The following is a 23,980-nucleotide window of genomic DNA, read 5'->3' as shown; positions in this document are numbered from 1 at the left end:
CCTGTGGAGCCACTAGATTTGACAGCTCTAATGCAGTTCCACCTCTGACACTATCCGCTATGCGGATGTTGGCTAAAGGTGATCTGATTGAATCTAGCCCTTAAATATTAAAGCTACAAGTAACTGCCAAAATAAAGGAAACACCAACGTAAAGTGTCTTAATAGGGCGTCGGGCCACCATGCGCCAGAACAGCTTCAATGCACCAGATTCTACAAGTGTCTGGAACTCTATTGGAGGGATGCAATGCCATTCTTCCATTAGAAATTCCATAATTTGGTGTTTTGTTGATGGTGGTGGAAAATGCTGTCACAAGCACCACTCCAGAATATCCCATCTGGTGACTGAGACGGCCATGGCATTTGGTTTACATCGTTTGCTCATCAAACCATTCAGTGACCACTCGTGCCCTGTGGATGGGGGCATTGTCATCCTATGGGGGCATAGCTATGGTAGGCAAAATAATGGCCTGATCAGCATTTTTATACATGACCCTAAGCATGATGGGATGTTAATTGTTTAATTAACTCAGGAACCACACCTGTGTGGAAGCACCTGCTTTCAATATACTTTCTCTCTCTCATTTACTTAAGTGTTTCCATTATTTTGGCAGTTACCTGTATACACTGGAAGAACCTGCCAGTCTCTGTTGTAATCTTATTGGCAAATCCTAACTTCCATGTAAGTCAATTTTGAAGCTAGGATTGACCCTTTAGTAACAAGTGGAAATGTGTGCCAACATAAACAATATGATTATAGTAGCTAGAGTCTGAAGGAAATTCATTGTCGGTTGCGCTTCAAGGCCAAAGGGACCTGCCACATTATATTAGAGCGTCCAGGGGTTATAGAAGGGTGGGTATAAGAGAAACTGAGCAAAAGTGAGAAGAGAGAGAATGGGCAAGAAAGATGAATGAGAGAACGAAGTGGAGGTAAGAAAAGTGTGAGAGATTGAAAGAGAGGAAGTTATGGCTCTAGGAAGCGGTGAACTTCCTGAGTGTGATGACAATGAGGGCGAGGAGGACTGAAGCCCCCAGGAAGACAGCGATGACAATAGCTGTGATGGCGCCCGGGCCCAGGACACCTGGACACACATAGTACATACAACAGGCAAAGGTTAGATCACCAACCTGACACTAGTGTCTAAACCATGAATGTCAAGTCAAATTCAAAGTCAAATTGTATTCAAAGTGCCTACAGCGTCTAAATACAATAGTATGGTTTATTACCAATTCATTCCATTTAAAGGGGTTGTGGTGTGGAACAACTAATAGACACAAATAACCACTGTGCTTTCACCAATGGCTCTTGCCATGTAAATATTGGCAGAATATATTATTTTCTTAATCCTCTGGGATCCTCAAAATTATTGATATTAATAAACTGGTGATGGGAAATGTTCTGAAAAAATGAATGACATGAAGCGTCTGTCTCACCTTCCTCCTCGTCCATGGCCTGTGAGTGGGTGGTGTCCTCATACTCTAAGGTTAACGCTCTTTCCGTCATATCCTTGAAGGGATCTTTGGTGGTGACGTCATATGCCCCGCCACCGGACAGTGTGTCCTGGTTGTCCCCTTGTAAAGTTGGCGTGGGGTCTTCCACACTCTCTGCGAACAACAACAGTGTGTGTTCACAATTTGGGCATGTTTGTAGACGAGTCTAAAGTGCCTTCAGAAAGCATTCATACACCTTGCCTTATTCCACATTTTGTGTTAGAGCCTGAATTCAAAATCTATTAAATAAAATGTAAATCACCCATCTACACACAATACCCCATAATGACAAAGTGAAAACATGTTTTTAGAAATGTTAGCAAATTTATTGAAAATGAAATAAAGAAATACCAAATTTTACACCCTAGTCAATACATGTTAGAATCACGTTTGGCAGCGATTACAGCTGTGAGTCTTTCTGGGTAAGTCTAAGAGCTTTTCACACCTGGATTGTACAATATTTGCACATTATTATTTTAAAAAATCTTCAGGCTCTGTCAAGTTGGTTGTTGATCATTGCTAGACAGCCGTTTTCAAGTCTTGTCGTAGAGCTTCAAGCCAATTTATGTCAAAACTAACTAGGCCACTCAGGAACATTCAATGTAGTCTTGGTAAGCAACTCCAGTGTCACCACCTTCCGTAGACACCTGAAACCCCACCTCTTTAAGGAATACCTGGGATAGGATAAAGTAATCCTTCTACCCCCCCCTCCCCCCCAAAAAAGATTTAGATGCACTATTGTAAAGTGGTTGTTCCACTGGATATCATAAGGTGAATGCACCAATTTGTAAGTCGCTCTGGATAAGAGCGTCTGCTAAATGACGTAAATGTAAATATAAAATGTATATTTCAAATCAAATAACATTTTATTGGTCACATACACATGGTTAGCAGATGTTATTGCGAGTGTAGCGAAATGCTTGTGCTTCTAGTTCTGACAGTGCAGCAATATCTAACAAGTACTATAACAATTCCACAACAACTACCTAATACACACACCTAGGGACGGAATAAGAGCATACGTACATATTTGGCCTTGTATTTAAGGTTAATGTCCTGCTGAAAGGTGAATTCCTCTCCCAGTGCCTGTTGGAAAGCAAACAACCATGTTTTCCTCTAGGATTTTGTCTGTGCTTAGTTATATTCCGTTTCTTTTTACCCCCCAAAAAACTTTGCCGATGACATAACATAATGCAGCCCTCACCATGCTTGAAAATATGAAGAGTGGTACTCAGTGATGTGTTGGATTTGCCACAAACACAACCCCTTGTATTCAGAACATAGTTCATTTCTTTGTCCTTTTTGTTGTTGTTGCAGTATTACTTTATCGCCTTATAGCAAACAGGATGCATGTTTTGGAATATTTTTTATTTTGTACAGGCTTCCTTCTTTTCACTCTGTTATTTACGTTAGTATTGTGGAGTAACTACATGTTTATAAACCTTGCTCAGTTTTCTCATATCACAGCCATTAAACTGACTGTTTTAAAGTCACCATTGGCCCCATGGTGAAATCCCTGAGTGGTTTTCTTCCTCTCCGGCAACTGAGTTAGGAATGACACCTGTATCTTTGTAGTGACTGGGTGTATTGATACATCTTCCAAAGTGGTGTCCCTTCCATGGGACGGTTGAGCTAGCGTAGGCTAATGCAATTAGCATGAGGTTGTAAGTAACAAGAACATTTCCCAGGACATAGACATATCTGATATTGGCAGAAAGCTTAAATTCTTGTTAATCTAACTGCACTGTCCAATTTACAGTAGTTATTACAGTGAAAGAATATCATGCTATTGCTTGAGTGCATAATTTTTAACATGAAGTTATTAATAAACATATTAGGCACATTTGGGCAGTCTTGAAACATTTTGAACAGAAATACAATGGTTCATTGGATCAGTCTAAAACTTTGCACATACACTGCTGCCATCTAGTGGCCAAAATCTAAATTGAGCCTGGGCTGGAATAATACATTATGGCCTTTCTCTTGCATTTCAAAGATGATGGTACAAAAAAATACAAAAGAAAAGTTGTTTTTTTCTTTGTATTATCTTTTATCAAATGTATTCTGTTATATTCTCCTACATTCCTTTCACATTTCCACAAAGTTAAAAGTTTGTCCTTTCAAATGGTACCATGAATATGCATATCCTTGCTTCAGGGCCTGAGCTACAGGCAGTTAGATTTGGGTATGTCATTTTAGGTGGAAATTGAAAAAAGGGGCATATCCTTAATAACTTCACCATGCTCAAAAGGATATTCAATGTCTGCTTTTTTTAAAATTCCCTATCTACCAATAGGTGCTTTTCTTTGCAAGGCATTGGAAAACTTCCCTGGTCTTTGTGGTTGAATCTGTGTTTGATATTCATTGCTCGACTGAGGGACCTTACAGATAATTGTATGTGTGGGGTATAGATGAGGTAGTCATGAAAAAAATATGTTAAACACTATTTTTGCACACAGAGTGAGTCCATGCAACTTATTGTATGACTTGTTAAGCACATTTTTACTCCTGAACTTATTTAGGTTTGCCATAAAAAGTTTTTTTTTTAAAAAGAAAAAAAAAAGAGGTTGAATCAGTGCTTCATTTGTAAATCGGGAGGTGCCTGAACAAAAAGTGAGCGCGATAGGGCGGGACCCATGAAAAAAAGAAACACCTTTATAATAAAGCATTGCATGCATATCTTCGTATATAGCGTAATGGCATAAATATTACTTAAAGGCCTGTTTTGCCTGCATGCTGTTCTCTGACAGATTTGCCACACGTTCCCGACTGTCTTGTTATTGGGCTACACACAATCCACAGCTAGCCAATCTTTTAAAATAAGCTATTGATCCTCTGTGGCGAAATTGTAGGCCTTCTCATGGTTAAGTAGACTATTCTGAATAATTAAATTTATTTCTAAACAGACAGGAGTAGCCTAATTCTATAACGTTGGCAAATGTATTTCAATTTATCAGGGGTGCTGCAGCCCCTCCAAAACCCTTCTCGCGGCTATGGTTCTATAAGGAAATAAATGATCAAGTGCAACGCTGGAGAGATGCGTTGCGGAGAGAGATCATAAAGTGAATCTCATTCTAGTTATGTGAGAGATAAAGGCGCACTTCTCACACAGCCACACAATGGTGGTCTCAAACATAGGTTACAAAGTTGCACAAACCATAAAGCCGAATAAACTCTTAAAATCGACTTTTTCACTAATTAACAAAGAGTCAACTCAAATGAACTTTAAATCACTTTTATTAGAATTTTTACATCGCAAAAAGTGAAAAAGATTTTTTCAGCCACCAGATGTACTGTATCTGGCCAAACATGTTCTGGTAAGAAACAGTCCAAAACGGAGAGGTGACAGGATCCGGCTCATATTCAGCACTGGATTGAATATTCAAGACATTTCAGCCTATCATTTTTAATTTGTAAAAAAATTCCAAATATGTAATTCCACTGACATCCTGGTGTATTTAATGTTTTTTACCCCTTTTTCGGGATATCCAATTGGTAGTTACAGTCTTGTCCCATCGCTGCAACTCCCATACAGACTTGGGAGACATTATGGGCTATTGTGTGTAGGCCAGTGACATCAATGTTATTCATTTTAAATTCAGGCTGTAACACAACAAAATGGGGGAAAAAGTCAAGGCGTGTGAATAATTTATGTAGGCACTGTATAAACTGTTCAAATGTAGCATTGTGTACATATTCGTAGTGCAAAACATAACTTGTACAGATCTCTTCAGGAAATAGATATTCTACCCTCAATGGGACTACCTGGTGAAACAACGATTAAATAAAACATTTCCCTGAGGGTAAGTGAACAAGCTCAGTCAGACCTGCAACTCTCTAGACTTTAAGTTGCTATTCACATACTATCAGCTGGATAAAACCAACCCTGGAGAAAGAGTGTGAACTGAAAATATGACTCATGTTATATTACACATATTACAGTAGCTTTGCTGATGGCTGCTAATATATACAAATTTAGGAATGTAAGCTACTGTATGCTCTTCTAACAGAGAGCCAGAGCTGTGAATGTAAGATACTGAGTTCAGAGCTATGTATTAGCCCCAGTCTTTGATGCTACAGTGGAAAGCTGCTAGCTTCTCTGCAAGCAGCCTCAGACCAGGGCCTGAAAGGATGTCTTCATAGGGGGATCAACACTCTCTGTACACAGTACAGGTAGCCTCCACTATGTGCTCTCAACTCCTTCACACACCTCACACTTCTCTCCAGCTCTCCTCATTCTAACGACTCTTTTTTACCAGGTAAGTTGACTGAGAACACATTCTCATTTACAGCAACGAACTGGGAAATAGTTACAGGGAGAGGAGGGGGATGAAGGAGCCAATTGGAAGCTGGGGATGATTAGGTGACCGTGATGGTATGAGGGCCAGATTGGGAATTTAGCCAGGACACCGGGGTTAACACCTCTACTCTTACGATAAGTGCAATGGGATCTTTAGTGACCTCAGAGAGTCAGGACACCTGTTTAACGTCCCATCCGAAAGACAGCACCCTACACAGGATGTGTCCCCAATCACAGCCCTGGGGCATTGGGATATTTTTTAGACCAGAGGAAAGAATGCCTCCTACTGGCCCTCCAACACCACTTCCAGCAGCATCTGGTCTCCCATCCAGAGACTGACCAGGACCAACCCTGCTTAGCTTCAGAAGCAAGCCAGCAGTGGGATGCAGGGTGGTATGCTGCTGGTTTCTTCTCTTCTCACTGTACACCTCTCCTCTCCCCCATCTCCTGCATCTCTCACCCACATTCCACAGGTCCTAGCATGGAAGTGCTACACGACTTTTCACACCTTCATTGCAGCCATGGAAACATGATCCAGATCTCTTAAACATCTCTCTCTCTCTCTCTCTTACTACCCCAGTAGAGGAGAGTGAAGGGCCAAGAATAGTAAAAGTGGATTGTGGATAAGGCTAATTGAAGTTACTAAACTGCGACTTGATTTGCTTCAATGATCTGAGAAGGGGTTTTGTGTTAAGTGCACAGCTGATTGAGCTTGACTTTTTAATTGAAGGGAAAATTCGATCCCAATCTACAAAGAAAAAAAACGTCCACACACGCGTATGCACACACAAGTGCACACTTTAGGAAGTTGGGGGCACCTTAATTGGGGAGAACAGGCTTGTGTTAATGACTGGAGTGGAATGGTATCAAATACATCAAACCCATGGTTTCCAGGTGTTTGACACCATTCCATTTGCTCCGTTCCAGCCATTATTATGAGCCGTCCTCCCCTCAGCAGCCTCCTGTGGTGCATGTGCGTACACACACACACACACAAGCCCACCTATCCACTCAGACTTCCAAATCCTACCCGTGCTCACGCTACACATACCAACAAAACCATACACCAAACATATTTAAACTCAGACATAATTTATAAAACCGCCCACTCTAAACCTTACTGAACTCTGACAATCTCACAACCAAGCATTCCCACCATAGCCGCGGGAAGTAGGGGTGCACATTTTTCTTTATTTTTAAAAACAAACAACTTCCCGCGGCTATGATTCCCACTCAACCTTGCCAATACGTTTTATTTGATAAATAATATAAATACACATAACCAAACGTATCACTTGAAAAGACTGTCTCTCACATAGCCACATTCAATTCCAACTATCAAAGATAAAAACAGAATAATGTCCAAAGACTTGTGGCCCATCACTATGATTCCAACATCACACACAAACTCCGATAGCTAACTCTGTTGGTGAGGGCCTGTGTACTGTGGATGAGCCGAGCAGAGGCCGGTCGGGGTGGGTATTTCTGATGCTGCTGTGTGTTGGTTGACTCTTATGTGTTAGCGTGTGGCTTCCTGTGCAGGGGCTGGCTGCAGGTACGGAGCCCTGGGCCCCTGGCCAGCCTTGCCATCAATGAGGCCTTCAGCCTGGGGCACAAAAGGCCGCTTGTGCGGTCATGGAGGGCGGCTGCAGGTCTGCAGTAGAGGCAGGCTCCAACTGGTAACGGCCGGCCAGGCTCAAACCTAGAGTAGCCCCAGCCCCTAGACGTCAAACAAGCTTGTTTATCAAATTGTATGAGTGTGTGTGAAAAGGTTGTACCTCCTTGGATAGCTTGGTTTACTGAAGACAGAGAGAAAAAAGCACTGCGATGTTTTTCCATTGGTGTTTGTTCACCTCATCAAGGAGGGCAGGAGTTTGCTTCTCCGTAAATTTCCAGTAATGGCTCCCATTTGTAACCGCAGCACTACCATTGGCCAGCTAAATAATCTCCATCTACTACAGATTGACACTGAGCTATATCTCATGACGCAGTTTCCAAAGGTGTTCTTGCTATCAGTTTCAGGTAACTCCAGTCTACAAAATCCTTCTATAGATGTAGGATGTTCATTTGATCACCCTGTTGCAGAATACCTTTTGTAAATATCAGACTTGATTTTCCATTATGAAAAATGTATCAACCCATACATTTTTTTCCATTAATTAGAATCTATTTAATTCACATTTCCAGGTGCTGCAGGATTATTTTCCTGCTGTAGCAAACTGGCTTAAATGAAGATCATATGGGTCTAATATTGGTACACACGACCAGTCGGTCATAAGACATTAACATGGGTCTTACATCTATGAGGTAAGGAAACACATAGGCTCGCTGTCACTCATTGACATTATGTGGGCATTTCCAGTGTGGCAGTTAAACTGTCTGTGTTCACAAAGGCACCCCAATTCGGATTGTTTTCCACTAAGTGGTCTTTTGACCAATCACATTAGATATTTTCACATCAGATATTTTTTATTTTGAAATGATGTGATTCGTCAAAAGACCAATTAGTGAAAAGAATATCAGAATTGGGCTACCTGTCTAAACCAGCCTATATGGCATACCACCATGTCTCATTCACCCAGAGGAACAGATCCAAATTTCACTAACATACACAGCTAATCTGCTTCACATCCAAAGTCTAACTCACTGATGACGGAACATGTCATCTCAGTGGTCTCGTGCCTCTTGTCCACATCCGATACTGTACTACAGACGTTTGTAGCTTGGACCTCTCCAGTCAGGAATTCACACGGCCTGGAGAGATAAAGCTTTCATAACGGGTGTTTGTGAACGCCACCCTGCCCGGCACTAGCCCCCCCCCCACCAAAAAATGCCCTCACCCGCTTTGACTTCCTCATCCTCACAAAACAGGGTGTTAGTTCCAAATATCCTGTGTGTTTGTGAGCTTCAGAATTTATAGCAGACCTCTCGTCCCCACCTGTAAGCTGGCACAGGTCACAAGTCAGCCAGGAGGGTTCTGGTCTCGGGGGGGGGGGGGGGGGGGGGGGGGTGCACTTTAACCTCTATGTGTATTCCGACCTTGAAATGAAGCATGAGAATAGCATGCTATTCACCCGCTATTAGTTTGAATAAATGAAGGTGTGACAGAAGTACACTACCAGTCAAAGTTTTAGAACACCTACTCATTCAAGGGTTTTTCTTTATTTTACTATTTTCTACATAGTAGGAAGGTGATTCAACTCAAGTTTAAAACAACTCACGAATAGAAATTATTACCTGGTGCTAAAACAAGAGTCAACTAAAAGGATCATTAGAGCCAAACAGACATGGTTATGGAAGACATCATCAGGAGTGACAATGTTATCAATAAGCATGACTTACTGTATATCCACTCAATGCATTTTTATGCCCCCCCAGTTTTATTAAATGTTGTATTTATTTCACCTTTATTTAACCAGGTAGGCCAGTTGAGAACAAGTTCTCATTTACAACTGCGACCTGGCCAAGATAAAGCATAGCAATGCGACAAAAACAACAGTTACACAAACAAACGTACAGTCAATAACACAATAGAAAGATCTATGTACAGTGTGTGCAAATGTAGAAGAGTAGAGAGGTAAGGCAATAAATAGACCATAGAGGCGGAATTTAGCATTAATACTGGAGTGATAGATGTGTGGATGATCAAATCAAATTTATTTGTCACATGGTTAGCAGGTGTTAATGCAAGTGTTGCGAAATGCTTGTGCTTCTCGTTCCGACCATGCAGTAATATCTAACAAGTAATATAACTTAACAATTTCACAACAACTACCTTATACACACACAAGTGTAAAGGAGTGAAGACGAATATGTACATAAAAATATATAAATGAGTGATGGCCGAACAGCATAGGCAAGATGCAGTAGAGGGCATAGGGTACAGTATATACACATGAGATGAGTAATGTAGGGTAAGCAAACATATAAAGTGGCTAGTGATACATTTATTACATCAATTTTTCCATTATTAAAGTGGCAGTAGTTGAGTCAGTATGTTGGCAGCAGCCTCTCTGTGTTAGTGATTGCTGTTTAACAGTCTGATGGCCTTGAGATAGAAGCTGTTTTTCAGTCTCTCGGTCCCCGCTTTGATGCACCTGTACTGACCTCGCCTTCTGGATGATAGCGGGGTGAACAGGCAGTGGCTCGGGTGGTTGTTGTCCTTGATGATCTTTTTTGCCTTCCTGTGACATCGGGTGGTGTAGGTGTCCTGGAGGGCAGGTAGTTTGCACCCGGCGATGCGTTGTGCAGACCTCACTACCCTCTGGAGAGCCTTCCGGTTATGGGTGGAGCAGCTGCCGTACCAGGCGGTGATACTGCCCAACAGGATGCTCTCGATTGTGCATCTGTAAAGGTTTGTGAGTGTTTTTGGTGACAAGCCGAATTTCTTCAGCCTCCTGAGGTTGAAGAGGCGCTGCTGCGCCTTCATCACGCTGTCTGTGTGGGTGGACCATTTCAGTTTGTCCGTGATGTGTAGGCCGAGGAACTTAAAACTCTCCACCCTCTCCACTACTGTCCCATCAATGTAGATAGGGGGCTGCTCCCTCTGCTGTTTCCTGAAGTCCACGATCATCTCCTTTGTTTTGTTGACATTGAGTGTGAGGTTATTTTCCTGACACCACACTCCAAGGGCCCTCACCTCCTCCCTGTAGGCCATCTCGTCGTTGTTGGTAATCAAGCCTACCACTGTAGTGTCGTCTGCAAACTTGATGATTGAGTTGGAGGCGTGCATTGGCCACGCAGTCGTGGGTGAACAGGGAGTACAGGAGAGGCTGAGAACGCACCCTTGTGGGGACCCAGTGTTGAGGATCAGCGGGGTGGAGATGTTGTTACCTACCCTCACCACCTGGGGGCGGCCCGTCAGGAAGTCCAGGACCCAGTTGCACAGCCCAGGGTCTCAGACCCAGTTGCACAGACCCAGTTGCACAGTCCAGGGGCTCGAGCTTAATGACGAGTTTGGAGGGTACTATGGTGTTAAATGCTGAGCTGTAATCGATGAACAGCATTCTTACATGGGTATTCCTCTTGTCCAGATGGGTTAGGGCAGTGTGCAGTGTGATGATGTGCAAGTAGAGATACTGGGGTGCAAAAGAGCAAGAGGGTAAGTAATAATATGGGGATGAGGTAGTCAGGTGTGCTATTTACAGATTGGCTGTGTACAGGTAGAGTGATCGGTAAGCTGCTTTGACAGCTGATGCTTAAAGTTACAGAGGGAGATGTAAGACTCCAGCTTCAGAGATTTTTGCAATTCGTTCCAGTAATTTGCAGCAGAGAACTGGAAGGCGGCCAAAGGAAGTGTTGGCTTTGGGGATGACCAGTGCAATATACCTGCTGGAGCATGTGTTACGGGTGGGTGTTGCTATAGTGACCAGTGAGCTGAGATAAGTCTTTGCTAGGTAAAGCCCTGCCTTATAGATGACCTGGAGCCAGTGGGTTTGGCGACGGATATGTAGTGAGGACCAGCCAATGAGAGCATACAGGTCGCAGTGGTGGTTAGTATATGGGGTTTTGGTGATAAAACGGATGGCACTGTGATAGACTACATCCAGTTTGCCGAGTAGAGTGTTGGGGGCTATTTTGTAAATTACATTCGCCGTAGTCAAGGATCGGTAGGATAGTCAGTTTTACGAGGGTATGTTTGGCGGTATGAGTGAAGGAGGCTTTGTTGCAAAACAGGAAGCCGAATCTAGATTTCATTTTGGATTGGAGATGCTAATGTGAGTCTGGAAGGAGAGTTTACAGTCTAACCAGACACCTAGCTATTTGTAGTTGTCCACATATTCTAGATCAGAACCGTCCAGAGTAGTGATGCTTGTCGGGCGGGTGCGGGCAGCAATGGGTTGAAGAGCATGCATTTAGTTTTACTAGCATTTAAAAGCAGTTGGAGGCCACGGAAGGAGAGTTGTATGGCATTGAAGCTCGTTTGGAGGTTTGTTAGCGCAGTGTCCAAAGAAGGGCCAGATGTATACAGAATGGTGTCGTCTGCGTAGATGTGGATAAGAGAATCACGAGCAGCAAGAGCGACATCATCGATATATACAGAGAAAAGAGTCGGCCTGAGAATTGAGCCCTGTGGTACCCCCATAGAGACTGCCAGAGGTCCGGAAAACAGGCCCTCCGATTTGACACACTGAACTTTATCAGAGAAGTAGTTGGTGAACCAGGTGAGGCAGCCATTTGAGAAGCCAAGGCTATTGAGTCTGCCGATAAGAATGCGGTGATTGACAGAGTTGTTTGCCTTGGCCAGGTCGATGAAGACGGCTGCACAGTACTGTCTTTTATCAACGGCGGTTATGATATTGTTTAGGACCTTCAGCGTGGCTGAGGTGCAGCCATTACCAGCTCGGAAACCAGATTGCATAGTGAAGGTACGGTGGGATTCGAAATGGTCGGTGATCTGTTTATTAACTTGGCTTTCGAAGATTTTAGAAAGGCAGGCCAGGATGAATATAGGTCTATAACAGTTTGGGTCTAAGGTGTCTCCCCCTTTGAAGAGGGGGATGACCGTGGCAGCTTTCCAATCTTTGGGGATCTCAGATGATACAAAAGAGGTTGAATAGGCTAGTAAATGGCGTTTGAAACAATTTTTCAGCTGTTTGGATTTGGGTGAAGGAGAGGAGGGGGGGGGGGGGGGTCGGGCAAGTTGCTGCAGGGGGTGCTGAGGTGTTGGCCGGGGTGGGGTAGATAGGTAGAAAACATGGCCAGCCGTGGAAAAATACTTATTGAAATGATCGATTATCGTAGATTTATCGGTGGTGACAGTGTTTCCTATCCTCAGTGCAGTGGGCAGCTGGGAGGAGGTGCTCTTATTCTCCATGGACTTTACAGTGTCCCAAAACTAGGAAAAAAATAGGAAGCAAATTGCTGTTTGAAAAAGCTAGGCTTAGCTTTCCTAACTGACTGAGTATATTGGTTCCTGACTTCCTTTAAGAGTTGCATATGGCGGGGGATATTCGATGCTAATGCAGAACGCCACAGGATGTTTTTTTGCTGGTCAAGGCAGTCAAGTCTGGGGTTAACCAAAGGGCATGCTTTTTTAAAATGAAGAAGAAAGCACTTTTGAAGAGCAACCAGGAATGGCAAAATCAGATTGCCAGCTACAGTACTTGCTATCTACTGTATATGTTTATAGGGTGTTTATAGGGTGCTGACGGGATGAGGTCAATATCCTTCCAGGATACCCGGGCCAGGTCGGTTAGAAAGGCCTGCTCGCTGAAGTGTTTCAGGGAACGTTTGACAGTGATGAGGGGTGGTCGTTTGCCCGCGGACCCATTACGCATGCAGACAATGAGGCAGTGGTCGCTGAGATCCTGGTTGAAGACAGCAGAGGTGTATTTAGAGGGAAGGTTGGTCAGGATGATATCTAAGAGGGTGCCCATGGTTACGGATTTTGGGTTGTACCTGGTAGGTTCCTTGATAATTTGTGTGAGATTGAGGGTATCTAGCTTAGATTGTAGGACGGCCGGGGTGTTAAGCAAGTCCCAGTTTAGGTCACCTAACAGTACGAACTCTAAAAGATAGATTGGAGGCCATCAATTCACATATGGTGTCCAGGGCACAGCTGGGTGCTGAAGGGGGTTTATAACAAGCGGCAACGGGGAGAGACTTGTTTCTGGAAAGGTGGATTTTTAAAAGAAAAAGCTTGAATTGTTTGGGCACAGACCTGGATAATATGACAGAACTCTGCAGACTCTCTCTGCAGTAGATGCAACTCCGCCCCCCTTTGACAGTACTATCTTGTCAAAAAATGTTATAGTTAGGGATGGAAATATCAGGATTTTGGTGGCCTTCCTAAGCCAGGATTCAGACACGGCTTGGACATCCAAGAAGGCGGAGTGTGCTGAAGCAGTGAATAAAACAAACTTAGGGAGGAGGCTTCTAATGTTAACATTAGAGGTCGACCGATTAATTGGAATCGCCGATTAATTAGGGCCGATTTCAAGTTTTCATAACAATCGGAAATCGGTATTTTTGGACACCGATTTGGCCGATTATTTTTATTTTTTGGGGATTTTTTTTACACCTTTATTTAACTAGGCAAGTCAGTTAAGGACACATTCTTATTTTCAATGACGGCCTAGGAACGGTGGGTTCCTGCCTTGTTCAGGGGCAGAACGACAGATTTTTACCTTGTCAGCTCGGGGATTCAATCTTGCAACCTTACGGTTAACTAGTCCAACGCTCTAACCACCTGCTTTACATTGCACTCCACGAGGAGACTGCCTGTTACGCAAATGCATAAGAAGCCAAGGTAAGTTGCTAGCTAGCATTAAACTTATCTTATAAAAAACAATCAATCAATCATAATCACTTGTTAACTACACATGGTTGATGATATTACTAGTTTATCTAGCCTGTCCTGCGTTGCATATAATCGATGCGGTGCGCATTCGCGAAAAAGGACTGTTGTTGCTCCAACGTGTACCTAACCATAAACATCAATGCCTTTCTTAAAATCAATACACAAGTATATATTTTTAAACCTGCATATTTAGTTAATATTGCCTGCTAACATGAATGTCTTTTAACTAGGGAAAATGTGTCACTTCTCTTCCAACAGAGTCAGGGTATATGCAGCAGTTTGGGCCGCCTGGCTCGTTGCGAACTGTGTGAAGACTTTCTTCCTAACAAAGACTGCCAACTTCGCCAAACGGGGGATGATTTAACAAAAGCACATTTGCGAAAAAAGCACAATCGTTGTACGACTGTACCTAACCATAAACATCAATGCCTTTCTTAAAATCAATACACAGAAGTATATAGTTTTAAACCTGTATATTTAGCTAAAACAAATCCTGGTTAGCAGGCAATATTAACCAGGTGAAATTGTGTCACTTCTCTTGCGTTCATTGCACGCAGAGTCAGGGTATATGCAACAGATTGGGCTGCCTGGCTCGTTGAGAACTAGTTTGCCAGAATTTTACGTAATTATGATATAACATTGAAGGTTGTGCAATGTAACAGGAATATTTAGACTTAGGGATGCCACCCGTTAGATAAAATATGTAACGGTTCTGTATTTCACTGAAAGAATAAACTTTTTGTTTTCGAGATGATAGTTTCCGGATTCGACCATATTAATGTCCTAAGGCTTGTATTTCTGTGTGTTTATTTTATATTATTATTAAGTCTATGATTTGATATTTGATAGAGCAGTCTGACTGAACGGTGGTATGCACCAGCAGGCTCGTAAGCATTCATTCAAACAGTACTTTCATGTGTTTTGCCAGCAGCTCTTCACAGTGCTTTAAGCATTGCGCTGTTTATGACAAGCCTATACACTCCCGAGATTAGGCTGGTGTAACCGATGTGAAATGGCTAGCTAGTTAGCGGGGTGTGCGCTAATAGCGTTTCAAACGTCACTCGCTCAGACTTGGAGTAGTTGTTCCCCTTGCTCTGCATGGGTAACGCTGCTTCGAGGGTGGCTGTTGTCGATGTGTTCCTGGTTCGAGCCCAGGTAGGAGCGAGGAGAGGGACGGAAGCTATACTGTTACACTAGCAATACTAAAGTGCCTATAAGAACATCCAATAGTCAAAGGTATATGAAATACAAATCGTAGAGAGAGAAATAGTCCTATAATTCCTATAATAACCACAACCTAAAACTTCTTACCTGGGAATATTGAAGACTCATGTTAAAAGGAACCACCAGCTTTCATATGTTCTCATGTTCTGAGCAAGGAACTTAAACGTTAGCTTTCTTACATGGCACATATTGCACTTCTAATTTCTTCTCCAACACTTTGTTTTTGCATTATTTAAACCAAATTGAACGTTTCATTATTTATTTGAGGCTAAATTGATTTTGATGCATTATATTATGTTAAAATAAGTGTTCATTGAGTATTGTTGTAATTGTCATTATTACAAATAAATACAAAATCGGCCGATTAATCGGCATCGGCTATTTTTGGTCCTCCAATAATCGGCATTGAAAAATCATAATCGGTCGACCTCTAGTTAACATGCATGAAACCAATGCTTTTACGGCAACAAATGACAGCGCCTGGGGAATGGGAGTGATGCTGGGGGGGCTGCAGGGCCTGGGTAACCCCAGGCCCCCTCAGACGGTTACGTTGGCAGACCAGTCATGATGGATCGGCAGGGCTCCGTTTCGGCAGCAAAGGGTCCAGGCCAATTGGCAAAAGAGGTATTGAAGTCAAGGGATTATCTGATGGATTTCATCGGCTAGCCAGGAGATGGGCCTAGATTCGAGGCTAGCTCCAGGCGAACTGGTGCTTGCTTCGGGACAGAGACGTTAGCCAGTAGTAGCCACTCGGATAGCAGCTAGCTAACTGCGATAAGCCGGAGTAAACATTCAGAGCTTGCGGTAGGAATCTGGAGATATTGTTTAGAAAAGCATTCCGATATGTTCTGGGTTGATATCGCGCTGTGCAGGCTGGCAGGAGTTGACCGGGCTGAAGCTGGCAGAAGTCCCAGTTAATGGTGACGGCTAACTAGCAGTGGCTAACTGACTACTAGCTAGTAGCTAGTTAGCTGGCTAGCTACTGAAGGGGGTTAACGGTTCTAAAGTCTAAAAAAGAGGCGGGTTGCAGGAGTCTGTTCAGTCCGTAGATGGAAAAATGAGATTAAATATATATATATTCGAAGAAAGAAACGATATATACAGTTGATGTCGGAAGTTTACATACACTTAGGTTGGAGTCATTAAAACTCGTTTTTCAACCACTCCACCAATTTCTTGTTAACAAACTATAGTTTTGGCAAGTCGGTTAGGACATCTACTTTGTGCATGACAAGTAATTTCTCCAACAATTGTTTACAGACAGATTTCATTCATAATTCACTGTATAACAATTCCAGTGGGTCAGAAGTTTACATACACTAAGTTGACTGTGCCTTTAAACAACTTGGAAAATTCAAGAAAATTATGTCATTGCCTTAGAAGCTTCTGATAGGATAATTAACATCATTTAAGTCAATTGGAGGTGTACCTGTGAATGTATTTCAAGGACTACCTTCAAACTCACTGGCTCTTTGCTTGACATCATGGGAAAATCAAAAGAAATCAGCCAAGACCCCCACAAGTCTGGGTCAACCTTGGGGGCATTTCCAAATGCCTGAAGGTACCACGTTCATCTGTACAAACAATAGTATGCAAGTATAAACACCATGGGACCACGCAGCCGTCATACCGCTCAGGAAGGAGACATACTTTGGTGCGAAAAGTGCAAATCAATCCCAGAACAACAGCAAAGGACCTTGTGAAGATGCTGGAGGAAACAGGTACAAAAGTATCTACATCCACAGTAAAACGAGTCCTATATCAACATAACCTGAAAGGCCGCTCAGCAAGGAAGAAGCCACTGCTCCAAAACCGCCATAAAAAAGCCAGACTACGGTTTCCAACTGCACATGGGGACAAAGATCGTACTTTATCGAGAAATGTCCTCTGGTCTGATGAAACAAAAATAGAACTGTTTGGCCATAATGACCATTGTTATGTTTGGAGGAAAAAGGGGGACGCTTGCAAGCCGAAGAACACCATCCCAACAGTGAAGCACGGGGGTGGCAGCATCATGTTGTGGGGGTGCTTTGCTGCAGGAGGGACTGGTGCACTTCACAAAATAGATGGCATCACAAGGAAGGAAAATTATGTGGATATATTGAAGCAACATCTCAAGACATCAGTCAGGAAGTTAAAGCTTGGTCACAAATGGGTCTTCCAAATGGACAATGACCCCAAGCATACTTCCAAAGTTCTGGCAAAACTTAAGGACAACAAAGTCAAGGTATTGGAGTGGCCATCACAAAGCCCTGACCTCAACCCTATAGAAAATTTGTGGGCAGAACTGAAGCAGCGTGTGCGAGCAAGGAGGCCTATAAACCTGATTCAGTTACACCAGCTCTGTCAGGAGGAATGGGCCAAAATTCACCCAACTTATTGTGGGAAGCTTGTGGAAGGCTACCCGGAGCGTTTGACCCAAGTTAAACAATTTAAAGGCAATGCTACCAAATACTAATTGAGAGTATGTAAACTTCTGACCCACAGGGAATGTGATGAAAGAAATAAAAGCTGAAATAAATCACTCTACTATTATTCTGACATTGCACATTCTTAAAATAAAGTGGTGATCCTAACTGACCTAAGACAGGGCATTTTTACTAGGATTAAATGTCAGGAATTGTGAAAAACTGAGTTTAAATGTATTTGACTAAGGTGTATGCAAACTTCCGACTTCAACTGTACAAGGGACGGGACAAGACAATCAAAACATCCCGCTGCTACGCCACCTTGGATCAAGGTTGGAATGTTGTCATTGGAATGTGATACAAACGAGGCAACAGTGAGCTTTAAGACCATGTGGAAGCCTCCGACCTGTCGAGTAGGTTGTTTGGGAGCGTTTCTGACTGGATAAAACATTGTAAAATGTTACACCCCTGATAAGAGCTAGATAAGAGTAATCGGTTGTGATTAGGGATTTGTAAATATAGATTACACTTGTTTTAGATCTATTTTACCTTATGATCACTAGAGACAAATGTGAAACCAGTCATATGGCAGCAAACTGAAGCATATCAACTTTCCCACAAGTTTATTAAATGCTGTGCCATGATGCAGAATTTATATTGTATGGCCTTTTAACTTGCAGGGATGGGCACTCTCGAATGTCTTAATTATAGGCTACCCCGACTTTGTCTGTCACGACTTCCGCCGAAGTCACCGGCTTTCTAGCCATCGCCGATCCACCTTTCATTTTCCATTTGTTTTGTCTCGTCTTTTCACACACCTGGTTTCAATCCCATCATTACATGTGTATTTAACCCTCTGTCCCCCCATGTCCGGAATTGTTTATTGTAGTGCTTGTGCACGTTATGCTGGTGTGTAAAGGGTTTTGTTTACCCATTGATTTATTGTTCTGTTAACGGTGGCTTTATTTCTGTCTCACTGTTCAAATAAACCTACCATTAAAATTATAGACTGATCATTTCTTTGTCAGTGGGCAAACGTACATAATCAGCAGGGGATCAAATACTTTTTTCCCTCACTGTATAACAAAAGACATAGGCTAATTAAATGTTTATGGAGCAGAGTGTGGACCAAGACCTAACAGTTTGAACAAGACGCATGGAGCAATACCTGGCCGTGTCATCACACAGTTCCGTAGTTAGTGCAGGCAATAGACAAGGCTACTATTGTAAACTATTCTCCCTATTATAATTCTATATATACACACAAATTTTCCAACATTAACATGAATTAAATAACTGAATGTGGCAATTTTCAGAATGAATCAAACCACCGGTTTCTTCCGTGCATAAAGGCTCTCCAGATCAGAGTATTTTTAAATCTACCAATTGGAGCTGAAATGGAGCTGAATATGCATATATTTAGAGGGCTTTGTTTCATTGATCCCTAATATTCTGAACCTGTTCTCTCTATATATTCCAGTGAGTCTGTCGACAAAATTCTAACTAAAACGTATTTTAAAGGGATGGCTTAAGATAAATGTACTGAAAACCCTATTGAATGAAAACTCCAGGAGAAAATCTGTTGACCAGAAAGTGGGAGGGTTCTCAGCAGTTGAATGAAATGTATTCAGAGCGAACAAGGGAGCCACACCTGCAGAGCGCGTTATGCAACGGAATAAGGTACACTACATGACCAAAAGTATGTTAACACCTGCTCATCGAACATCTCATTCCAAAATCATGGGCATTAAAATAGAGCAGCAAAGGGGGGACCAGCTCTAACAGCCTCCACTCTTCTGGGAAGGCTTTCCACTAGATGTTGGAACTTTGCTGTGGGTACTTGCTTCCATTCAGCCACAAGAGCATTCGTGAGGTTGGACACTGATGTTGGGCGATTAGGCCTGGCTCGCAGTCGGCGTCCAATTCATCCCAAAGGTGTTCGATGGGGTTGAGGTCAGGGCTCTGTGCAGGCCAGTCAAGTTCTTCCACAGCGATCTTGACAAATAATTTCTGTATGTACCTCGCTTTATTCACGGGGGCATTGTCATGCTGAAACAGGAAAGGGCCTTCCCCAAACTGTTGCCACAAAGTTGGAAGCACAGAATTGTCTAGAATGTCTTTGTACGCTGTAGTGTTAAAATTTCCCTTCACTGGAACTAAGGGGCCTAGTCCGAACCATGAAAAACAGCCCCAGACCATTATTCCTGCTCCACTAACCTTTACAGTTGGCACTATGCATTGGGGCAGGTAGCGTTCTCCTGGCATGCTCCATAGTTAGATTCATCCGTCAGACTGCCAGATGGTGAAGCGTGACTTGTTGTAAAGGTGGCATCCTATGACTTTCACGTTGAAAGTCACTGAGCTCTTTAGTAAGGCCACTCTACTGCCAATGTTTGTCTATGGAGATTGCATGGCTGTGTGCTCGATTTTATGCAACGGGTGTGGCTGAAATAGCCAAATCCACTAATTTGAAGGTGTCCACATACTTTTGTATATATAATGTATGTCTGAATACCAAATACTGAGAAGTACGTAGGAAAAGTGTGCATAAGGCAAATATTTCCTAAGTCTGAATCAGCCCCCAGGAGAACAGCCAGTACTATGGCTGGGTCCCAATTCTGTAAAACAGTTTAATTTCCTTGTCTACTTTCCTTTAGTGATCACAGAGATGAGGGCATGGGTCTCTGGGAGGTTAGTACAACGGAGGAGTATTATGGTTGGGTCCAAATAATTCTAAACTTGATTTATTTATTTACTTCCCTTCCTTTCTCAAGAGATGAGGGCTTGGGTCTCTGGAACCTTTGCAAGTGGAGAACAAGAGTACTTTGGTTGGGTCCCAATACTGTTAAACCTGTTTTCTTTCCTACTTTACTTCGTGCCCACTAAGAGATGAATGAGCTGGATAGGTCAGAAGTTGTAGATTGAGGAAATTAAATGAGGAAAGAAAGATTTGGTGGCAACCATTTAGTAAGCAGTTTGTATTACGGTCAAGACAGCAGTCCTAGAGGAAATGAGTGGCACCATGACTGGTATCACTGGTCCAAAACAACATGTAGAGCAGAAGTCATTCATATGAGTCATCTTGGAGATTTACTTATCTTGTGGAATACGGAGGTGCCGACACAGAATCTGACGCTTGTGAGACCATAGACATTCATCATAAAAGGAACTGCAAATCCCCAAAATAACAAAATCATCATAAAAGGAAGTGCAGTTTTAAGAGACAATGCACAAAGTTCAATGTTAAACTGGACATCATGATCATGCAAATGTAGATCAAAGAAACTGCAAGTTCAGTAACTAAATTGTCAACACTGTTCATTATCAAACCAACTACCTCACCCTAAAAATGCTTAGATGTTACTATCATTCTTGTGTCATATTTTCCTTACTGCATAGTGACAGTTGTGTATAGGTTCTTGTTTTGAGGAAAAAGTGCCATATTCCTGGTGGCTTGCTGTGGCTCTAACCCTTGCCCTGACACCTAGGGCCTTAATGCTGCTGTGCTGTGTTCCCAAGGCCCTCACAATACCGGGCTTTGTGGACTCCTCTTTTCCCATGCTGCTCTTTAGGCTTATCACTCAGGTGTGAGAGTAGGAGAGACAGATATAGAAATGAAGGGAGAGAAAGAGAGGGAAATGGATAGAGGAAGAGAGAGGTAAACAGAGAACTAGAAAGAGGAAAGAAAGAAATGGAGGGATAAAGAACTAGAAGACAGTGAGAGAAATAGGGGGAGAGAGAACAAGAAAAACAAAACAAGAGGGTGAGATACCTCCAGCAAATCTGTTGACTCCGTATCTAGATCGGCAGTAAAACCACACACAAAGATGGTACAAAAAGGTTCTTCTAACAAAGCCACTAACACTGATAATAAAAAATAATCAAATAAACCACTGCAAATTGCTAGTACTTGGCATCATTTTCAACCATTTTATCAGTGCATTCTTCTGAAGTAGTCACAACTCGCAAATACCATTGGATTTGATATTCTCCTCTCATACATAACAATTTTCGAAATAAAATGTTCATAAACCCTTATGAACAAGCACATAGAAAGGCTGACAACTCTTGACAGGGTGAAACCACTGGCAAAATGAGCCAATATTTCAGTTTCAGACAGCTTCTAAACGTGAGGCATTATGAAAGCAAGTGAGTCACCGTGTTTGTCAAAGACTAGCTTTCAGTCTCCAAACTTCCATTCGCTCAAACAACTGCATCATTTAGGGTGAGGGCTCTCGCACCGGGCCTCTAGATCAACAGTGGGGGGAAATGACACGTATACACACCTTGAGTTCAGCTAAATATGACCATATTTATCCAAAGCCCACTCAATGAGCAACATTCAGAATAATAGATTTTTCTGATTATTTGTCCACAGAAACAACAATTCAAATATTGATTTGAATTCAATTTGAATGTCACTGAAATTGCAGATAATAATAGAAGACTAGTTGTTGATGTGCTTGTTGGAGTGGATGAAAAGCAGGCAGCATATTTTCTGCCTTCAACTTTGCAACAACTGCCTTCAACAACCCTGCATTTCTGGTGGCAAATGTAGTGTTTTTCAACAAACATTGTAATTTCTCATCTACTTCTCTCTATAGAAGCCTCAACAACCAAACTATTGTGTTTTCCCCTTGCCCCAACAATCTTTCCAATCCCTTGACCTTTTGAGGTGAGGTCTGAGTAAGGCAATATTACGAAACATTATAAACACACATAACGTAGTAGTAAATACATGTATCGTAGTGTGGACGGTTTTTAATGCATTCACACTTGGGATATTCAAAAACATGCAAAGACCAATAAATGCATGTATCATATATTACACTCCTTTCCATGACTAATACAAGGTCAGCCAGGAGACAACGTCCGGCAGGGAGCTTACCTGAGTGGATTGTGGCTACCCAGAGGCCTAGCAGGACCAGAAGGACGAGTCTGGATACACTGCTGCAGTTGGCCATGATGGGTCCTGTGTCGAGCTAGGACGACTGGACTGAGTCTCCAGAGCTCCTGAAGCATGTGCTAGTGAGGGCTGGATGGAAAAAAAGAGGGGAAGAGAGGTGGAAGAGGGACTGGGTATGGAGAGAGAAGCTTCTGGATGGGGCAGATTTTGCGAACACCTCTCATGAAGGCCCACCCACTTCATATTACTCAAACAAGGAGTTGCCTGTAGACGCTGATCCAAGCTCTGTTCCAACTCTTTTCCACCCGAACAGTTATAATTAGGACTGGGGCAGGGTATGCTGATCCTAGATCTGCTCATGGGAAACTTCTAACTAGAGAGTGGAAGACTTTAGGACTGGCCATCGCAACGCATCCCCTCCCCAACTGTCAATCCATCGTCCTGTACCTTCCAGTTAGTAGACATCCCTGATACATGCTCACTGATACATGCTCAGATATTTTCTCAAAAGTTTAGGATTTGGGGTAGGCTTATCAGACCCTAGATCTGTGGTAAGGGGTTATGGGCGTCAAGCTTGCCACTTGGAGATATTTTGGGGTTTTGGAAGAAGCTGTGCGTTTCGATCTATCCCTATGTTACAAGTCGACACAGACGGATGTGGGTTATTTAAGCAATAAGACCCGAGGTGGTGTGGTATATGGCCAATATACCACGGCTAAGGGCTGCTCTTAAGCACGATGCAATCCGGAGGTCTGATATACCACAGCTGTCAGCCAATCAGCATTCAGGCCTCGAACCACCCAGTTAATGGCCCTGAATGCTGATTGGCTGAAAGCAGTGTTAGACCGTATACCACAGGTATGACAAAACATTTATTTTTACTGCTCTAATTACGTTGGTAACCAGTTTATAATAGCAATAAAGCACCTCGGGGGTTTGTGATATATGGCCAATATACCACGGCTAAGGGCTGTGTCCAGGCACTCCGTGTTGCGTCATGTGTAAGAACAGCCCTTAGCCGTACCTCCTCGGGCCTAATTGCTTAAGTATTATTGGAAATCAGGGTAGGTGTGCTCAGTAGGGTGAATTGTTTGGATATAACCCAAAATTACATCAATGCAGGGAATGATAAACACAGGAGGGAAAAATCATTTGGTTTGGTATTAAATCAATTATAGAACGATAGTTATCAATCTAAAGCAGTAACTGGGAGGAGATAAATTCACAACTATTGCATTCAACTTTGGACTTACACACGATTTATGTTATTTTAGATTTTAGTCTCTACAGCAAATCAGCATTAAAAAGTGTTGAGTACAAACGTGAGTAAAGTGTTGTGCGTGGAAGGAGAT

The 23,980-nt window shown here is 42.6% G+C and overlaps 1 protein-coding gene across 1 annotated transcript; it reads right to left on the bottom strand.

The window, feature by feature from the left end:
- Positions 1–259: 259 nt before the first annotated feature.
- Positions 260–23,425, bottom strand: LOC115169844 (protein SNORC-like). The gene is made up of 3 exons (XM_029725871.1): positions 22,611–23,425; positions 1,432–1,602; positions 260–1,079 (listed from the first exon to the last, which is right to left on the bottom strand). Exons 1-3 carry the CDS (start codon positions 22,684–22,686, stop codon positions 970–972), a joined length of 357 nt encoding a protein of 118 aa, XP_029581731.1. The 5' UTR covers positions 22,687–23,425; the 3' UTR covers positions 260–969.
- Positions 23,426–23,980: the final 555 nt, after the last annotated feature.

The sequence above is a fragment of the Salmo trutta genome, chromosome 31 (genome assembly GCF_901001165.1).
Source record: "Salmo trutta chromosome 31, fSalTru1.1, whole genome shotgun sequence".
Taxonomy (NCBI): domain Eukaryota; kingdom Metazoa; phylum Chordata; class Actinopteri; order Salmoniformes; family Salmonidae; genus Salmo; species Salmo trutta.
The sequence above is the reverse complement of the archived record's forward strand: the minus strand, read 5'-3'. Positions and strand labels throughout refer to the sequence as shown.

What these genes read in the sequence shown, in the direction of transcription:
- LOC115169844 (XM_029725871.1), bottom strand. Translation starts at nt 22,686, where the DNA reads ATGGCCAACTGCAGCAGTGTATCCAGACTCGTCCTTCTGGTCCTGCTA. An exon ending in GGTAGCCACAATCCACTCAG is followed by an intron (nt 1,603 to 22,610) that starts GTAAGCTCCCTG and finishes TGTTGTTCGCAG; the next exon opens with AGAGTGTGGAAGACCCCACG. An exon ending in GGCCATGGACGAGGAGGAAG is followed by an intron (nt 1,080 to 1,431) that starts GTGAGACAGACG and finishes ATGTGTGTCCAG; the next exon opens with GTGTCCTGGGCCCGGGCGCC.